The 7,847-nt window shown below is 32.4% G+C and overlaps 1 protein-coding gene across 1 annotated transcript; it reads right to left on the bottom strand.

Annotated features, from left to right (window-relative positions):
* Positions 1 to 2,896: 2,896 nt before the first annotated feature.
* LOC129454796 (E3 ubiquitin-protein ligase TRIM39-like) lies at positions 2,897 to 5,748 on the bottom strand. The gene is made up of 4 exons (XM_073858747.1): positions 5,122 to 5,748; positions 4,849 to 4,944; positions 4,601 to 4,775; positions 2,897 to 3,820 (listed from the first exon to the last, which is right to left on the bottom strand). The coding sequence occupies exons 1-4, from the start codon at positions 5,719 to 5,721 to the stop codon at positions 3,282 to 3,284; spliced, it is 1,410 nt and encodes a 469-aa protein (XP_073714848.1). The 5' UTR covers positions 5,722 to 5,748; the 3' UTR covers positions 2,897 to 3,281.
* Positions 5,749 to 7,847: the final 2,099 nt, after the last annotated feature.

The following is a 7,847-nucleotide window of genomic DNA, read 5'->3' as shown; positions in this document are numbered from 1 at the left end:
TTTATGCATTTATACAGCACTTTTTAAATGTGCTCTATAAATCAATAAACTTGAAACTTACAGTAGCTTTCAAATCTCCTTCATATTTGTGAGCCTGCCTGTAAAAACCCAGCCAAGACATAATACATAATCCTACATAAAGTAAAGAGCATTCTGTGATTATATAACATTGATATATTTCTAATATGATTGAGTAAATTAATGCCAAAGATAGAAACATAATGAAATCAATAGGTGAAATCAAATTTTAAAGCTTATTTTCTAAGAATTAGATTTTTGGACTTTAGCTTGGTTTTCACACGGTCACATTTATTCAAACTTGCTGAAAGAAAATTGAATTAATTGAATCACTGAAGGATGACATCACTGCATATCTCTTTAGTGCTTGGCATTCATTCATAGACATAATTTATTAAATCTACTGTAACAATTAATCTAGAGTTGCTTTACATAAAATACAAAATATTTAAACATTTAACATAAAATATTTGGCCTTGAAATAATTAATATGAGTTATCAGGTTTTTATGTTGTTGGTCTACAGCCCATAAACTTAATTGTTTTTGTGAGAAAATAAACGTAATTAATAATCAAACGACAAACTTTGAATAAAATTAAGATTTTTTTATCAGTGTGGTAAACAAACACTTAAAGATGCAGTGTGTAAATTTTAGCGGCATCTAGTGGTGAGTTTGCGAATTGGACCAGATCACTAACAATATAAATCAGTTTAGGTCAATCTGTGTAAATTTTTTATCACTTACCTGTAAGTGAATATCAGCTGTGTTCACTTCACTCTTCCAATGACTGAAGTAATATGTTGTTGTTTAAAGACTTGAGTGTTAAGTTTCATTTTCTCACGTTACTACAGTGATGTTACAGGAATTTTCACATTTTGTAACCAGAAGTTTTAGTCTATTTTAAACATTGAGCTTCCTCCTTTTTACGTGTTAACACAACATTTTGCTAGAACCTTTACAAATATTCAAAAAATTATAATGGTCAGAATCCATTTATTTTATTATATTTCACCTTTGAATTAATGAAGACTCTCTTAATAATGAGAAGATGAGTCCTGAATTTCATTTGTGTGGAATGGATTGACATCTCATTTCACCTGTTGCTGACAAAAACATTTATTTTGATATTCGATCACTCAAAATACAACACTTGATTGGGTTTCACTCCATTTCACATGGGCCACATTTTCACCTTGTGTGCATTATTTTCTAATAAGTCAACGGCCATAGTCAATTATTACTTACATAAAACATAGTGGTCCTGTATGTGTTTGTGTGTGTGTGGTAAGATATGAAAAACTCAACAAGATCATGAATAAGGCAGATCCTTAACTTTTCATCCTCTGCAACCCACTCACTGTCATTCAAAGCCCATCAGTCAATAGTTACTTATTTCATCATTTGTATAGTGAAACTAATATTTCATAAACTCAGAAATGTGCAGTTATTACAATAATGATTCCCAAACTGGGGTTCGCGAGGGATGGGGTTCGTTAGTTAATGAAAAACAATGAATTCTTAACAATTAAATAATAAAATGTAAATAAATAGTTTTAAATATAAACAAATCTAAATAAAACCCTTAGTAAAAATATAAACATCTTATTAGTTTGTTTAGAAATCCAGGTGACCATTTTACAAAACTACAATAATCAGTAAACGGTGAACTAGCAAAATAGAGAGTTATATTTAAAGCTGCAGTCTGCAACTTTTTTGATCATATTTTTTGATCATATTCACTGAAACCAACACTATGCTCCGATAGAACAAGATAAATTAGACTGTTTTAGAAAAAAATCCGCGCTTATAGCTCCATCTAGAGCCTGTTATTTGTTTTGCAAAAATCCACCGATCCCGGTTAATTTGGTCCAATCAGTGCAGGCCGGTTCATTTGGTCTTTATTTATTTGAACATTCACTAACAAACTTCCGATTCCTCGGTTAACAACCAGAGCTAGGAAAACAACCAAATGAAAAGAAGGAAACAAAGATAGAAAACGACCGTGCCCGTAATAAAACTAGGATCAATATCGTGGAGGAATCTATGAAATTTTAAAGAATTCAAGCTGGATGCAGAGCTTGCAACATTTCTTATCGACAGGTAATTGTGCTTTATCAACCATTAATTGTGTTAGCAAGAATACTTAGATTACTTACATAAGTATGCATTCAAAATAATTCTAGTGCACACGCACTGACGAGGACGACTCGAAGGAAGGTCGCTCGGTGGTAGTGTGGGAGGGGCATGAAAATTTTAAACATTTAAAAGAAGCTCAATCCTTCAGACTTGCAAATGGCAGCTTTAATGTGTCAATAAAAGAAAATTACCAGATGAAGGTCCAATAACAGACAATAATAACAATATCTAAAATAGTAAAATAGTACTAATGAAAACTTAAAAACGGATGAAAAAAGCATTTGAAGGTAAACATGCAAATGTGCAATTAAATTATTGAAATATTTACTTAAAATCTCAGGGGGTTCTTCAGGGAAATTTAGGTTAAGGGGGTTCGGCTGACAAAAAGTTTAAAAACAAAATGCTACTAAAAACTATAAACACCAGAAACACTGTTGAGAGAAGGGATCCTGGAAAGAACATTTTTTTAAGTTGAGTTAAAATTTTCTACTTTCCCAGTGGTTTGATTTAACAGGAAAAGTCCATAAAATGTTTAGAAAGTTTTTTAGTTTTCATTTTTTTAAACATCAACTAAACAGCTGAGATAGCTCAATAAGGTGTAAGTAAGCTAATAAGTGATTTAATATAACATTAATTAAACATGACATGTTTTAGCAGTTCACAGTATAAAATTTATGACAGGAAAATAATCTCAAACTCCGCTTTTCCATCTGCCATGACAGTAAAACTGGACTTATTTATATAAATGATGGAAAGATCTGAAGATGATACACTGAATGTATGATTTACATGTAAAGAACATACATATTTTCAGTTGTAAATCTATTAATTTTAATTGACAGGTGTGATGATCAATGGCTCAGAGTTTGTGCCATATATCAAAGTACAAGGATGGACTAAAATATGAGTAGTTTCTGATTGAAAGATTATATATGAATTATATATTCTAACAATATCCAGATATTAATGTTGAAAAATGTCATGTGTCAACTACATTTTCTGCACCTTAGCTCTTCAAATAAGAGATTTTTTTTAATTCTAATCATTATGGTTAATCATTGGTGTTGAGTTTGCCTTCATAGTTCTGCAGTATTTTACATTTGGAATATTTGTAAATTTACTGACTTTAACTGACAGGTGTGATGATCAGTGGGGCTGAGTTTTTACCTTTATTATCGTTACATGGGCTAAAATATGGATAGAGTTTCTCATTGAAAGATTGATCAGTAAAAGAGTAGATATGAGATCTGGACTCCACATCATAAAAGGAGACCAAACCCTCCTCATAATCCACAAACACACCCACCTTCTGTGGTTTTACTTTCAGAGACAGAGAGACAGAGGGACCAGCAGCCGCTACATATTCATTCTCATTCCTCAGAATCACAGTCCAGAATCCATTTACTGGTGTCAGTGTGATCGATCCCTTCCTGTTAACAGATTCTCTGGCCACACCTAAAGTCCATTTAGTCTTTCCCTTCACCTGAACCTCATAATAAAATCTCCCTGATGAGAATCCCTGCTTTCCCAGGACAATTACATTTCTATCAAATCTCTTTGGGTTGTCTGGGAGTTTAAGCTTGATGTCTCCACGTCTCACTTGTTTGTTATCATCAGACAGGATGAGATATGGATGAGCTGTATCAGGATCCAGAGTCACATCCACTGAGAGAGATCAGAGAATATGAATCACAAATTTACAACACAAACAAACAACAAATATAATTCAGATGAGTTTAATGCTAATTTACTGAAATGTTAAACCAAAATAACTCAATTATATTACACATGCATGTATAAAATCTGATTATTGACTGCTGGAAAAAAACTCACTACAAATAAAAAATACTGTACCGGTATTTGATCTTCACCTACCAACTTCACTCAGTTTCTCAATGTTGAGAGTCTGAAAATCGGTGGAAGAAGTAAGGTAGAGCATCAGCAGCGAGATTCCCACAGGAACAACAAGAAACCATAAATGAGATCTGATTCTCCCAACCACCCGTGAGGACTGAAGTCTTAAATGGTGAGCAGGTGGAAAAATATTTTGATGTCTCCAGCCTTTTAAATGTTTCTGCTGAGAAAAAAGATTTGCTGAAATTTGCCAAGATAAAGTCTACAATCAGAAAATCTAACATTCAGTATTACTTTATCAATTATCTGAGCTATGCTATAATTTAATAGCTTTGTACTCTTACTGTAATCAATTGTTTTACTTGTATTTTTTTTACCTTTGAGAAAATTTATTAAAAAACTTCTAAGAGAACGTTGATATAGTATTTAAATTAAATATTTCTACCTATACCTCAACAAAAATAATATAGTAAGAGCTAAAGAGCAAAACCAAAATCATGTGCTTAAAGTCACACTAGATAAAAGCATCTACCAAAAATGTAAATCTGAATATAACCAAAAACTCCATGAAGTCTTCTCAGATATAAAAGCCTGAATAATAAGAGAGAGATCTACTGACCTGTATGAGGTGTAGTTGATCTTCAGTGTTTATGATCTTCTCCAGTTCAGTGTTTCTTCTCTTCAGCTCAGTGATCTCCTGCTCCAGATCTTTAATGAGATCTTCATCCTGTTTCTCTGCTGATTTCTGCTTCTCCAGCAGCTCTAACTGATATCATTACAAATAAAATCAAAATACGAAATATTAACCATTAAACTTTTACAGTAGTTTTAAAACTCACTATTCTGAGTTCTGCTGAATGTTTGATATTTTGAATCTTCTTGATTCTGTCCTGGATCTTCTGCTGCACATCTGTCTGTGTCTTCAATAGCTCAATCTATAGAAAGAACAACACAGATACATTTGATCATAATTTAGAGATGTATTATTTTAAGTCTTGCAATAGGCATACAATAATCTTTGTTGATTAATAACACTGTATTATATGTATGGGTTCAGATGATTTGAATACAGCACAAGCATCTCAATAATCTCCATCTTTAAAAACTCTCACCTTCTTCTCTTCAATCTCCTTCTCTAAAGTCACAGTGTTGTGATTCTTGTGATCTGTGACAGTACAGATGAGACACACACATGTCTGATCATCTCTACAGAAGAGCTCCAGAGGTCTCTCATGTTTCTGACATATATAATCCTGCAGATTATTTACAGGATCAATCAGTTTGTGTTTCTGTAAACCTGTCACTCTCATATGAGGCTCCAGATGAGTTTGACAGTAAGAGCTCTGACACACCAGACAGGACTTCACAGCCTTCAGTTTTACTTCATCACAGATGTCACAGAGGACTTCAGGTTGTTTCTCTGCAGTTTTCTTCTTATGTTCATCCACAAGATCTCTGAGTGTTGTATTAATCTTGAGTTCAGGTCTTAGGTTAAATGTTTTGTTACAATTTGGACAACTGCAGTTTTGACTGTTGTCCCAGTATGTATTCAAGCAGATCTCGCAGAAGTTGTGTCCACATGGAGTGGTGACTGGATCACTGAACACATCCAGACAGATCGAACACTGAAGCTCCTCAGTCATTAGAATACTGGAGGATGACATCACTGCAAAGACAAAATGATGAAAACATTTCACATACTGTACATGCATGGCTTTATTAATGCTTTAATGTTTGAAATGAATATGCAGACATATAAAATATTCCTTATCACAGTTCATACTAAATTAATTGTGTTACTCGGTTCAGCTACAGAAAGTGGTTATAATTTAAGATTTGTTTTCATTAATAGCCTACTAGTGAAACTATGCAACCGAGTTTAAAGTATGAAATACAAAAGCTGTTTAACTTTTTGGTGCACTTTAAGCTGGATCTGGCAAATGTAAAAGTACAGTAGTGTAATACGTCACCTCCTGACACCTATGTTTAGTAATAAGTGATTTCTGGTTGTTCCCCTTAAAAGTCACAAAATCTCTCTCAATAACATTCAGCCATCGGGTATTCCATACAAATTAAAAATTATAATCAAATAACAAACATTAAATCCACTTCTGATAGCATTTTAGTGTCATAAAGAAATCAATGTAGTTACTGAAAGTATTTGATGTGGTTAAACCTGTTTCTGTCTAACTTACTCCCGTTTATATAACCGAGTACTAACTTTAGAAACATTCAGTCTTGAATATTTGTGTCACTTACCTGTAAGTGAATATCAGCTGTGTTCACTTCGCTCTTATAACGACTGAAGAAATATTATGTTGTTTCATTAAAGACAGATCATTTAGTTAAAGTCTCTGTTGTTGTTCATCAAATAGTTTCACTTTCTTGCAAGGCTACAGTGACATCATACTGTAACTCCACCCATATGTATATGTATATTTACACCTGGGTGTGAAACAGCTCAGATTTATAAACTCTTTTTATAATCTCTCTGAGTGTGTGTTAACAGTGTTTTATCAGAAAAGACATCATTAGACTTACAGCAAGTTTACTATTGTGTACATTTCCAGGAAAAAAAATGCCCAAAATAGGCTACAAATATTTTATTAAGGCAAACAGAAATGTTTGGGATAGTTAAGGTGTGTACAAGCTAACATTATGTAATACTGCCACACACGGGAGACGAGGAGTATGGCAATGATATATAATAATAGAAACAAGTTAACATGAACTAAGCAGATGCAAACACATACGATAATGACAAAAAGTGCAAATAATGACTTAGATTGCAGTAGGCGAGACGAGTAGTATGTCCGAATGCATAGTATTCCAAAAACAATAGACAAAAAGTACCCAGATGACCTAATACTCCAGACAAAAAGTGTTCATTCGATGGACCCTTTGCTATCCCGTGAGCCACAGGGAGAGGAGTTATCCAACGAAGAAGAAGAGATTGTTTTATTTTAAAAAATCCAAAAGCGGTAATGCGGCTCTATTCAACAAGTTTTTTATTCAAAAATGTCATAAATGAAATACAAGTTAACATATATAACATAACAAGTATTAACAATACATCCACAGTCATCTGAACAAATGAAGAGAAGAAAGAAAGGGGAGATAAAAACAAAACAAGTACTAATTATGGTACATGAGAGATCTCATCATATTTCTTTAAAAAACATAAATATTTTGTTATTAATTAGTGGTTTAATACAATGTTCTACTTCACATAAGAAATCTATAAAAGTATGTATTTCTTAAGAAATCTTTTTTTTGTTTTTGGAAAATAGAAGTATAATAAAGTTAACAGTTGATTCGAAATAATTGTTTTGATAAAAATCCTAATGTGTAAGTTACAATTCACATTAATTTTAGAAAAACAATAGCAACTCAAATCTTTCCAAAAAAGTTTTTAAACATTGCATGAGAAAAATGACAAATATTTTCACTTTCTTTTTCGGCTACATCACAAAATTGAGATAAAAAAACATTACATGGGTATATATTATGCAAAATTTTAAAGTGCACTTCTTTCACTTTATTTGGTAAAGTATACAGTATTCATATGGTAATAACCATGTTTTCTTCCATTTAATGTTATCTATTTTAGGATTGAGAAAGTTGACGAATAAATAAATTATTACATTCTTTACTTTAAATCGAAACACCTCCCAAACATTACTGTGAAAGTTGTTTTTTGCTTGACTCATGAGTAAGGGAGCTTCCATTAGACATAATAATCATAATCCATCTGGAATCGCATTTATAACAGATGTAAATTATTTAAACGGAACAGGACATTGATGGATATTCATAAAGCATTCATAAGATCAACAGA

The sequence above is a fragment of the Misgurnus anguillicaudatus genome, chromosome 20 (assembly GCF_027580225.2).
Source record: "Misgurnus anguillicaudatus chromosome 20, ASM2758022v2, whole genome shotgun sequence".
NCBI classification, from domain to species: Eukaryota; Metazoa; Chordata; class Actinopteri; order Cypriniformes; family Cobitidae; genus Misgurnus; species Misgurnus anguillicaudatus.
This window is presented reverse-complemented; position numbering and strand designations above follow the sequence as displayed.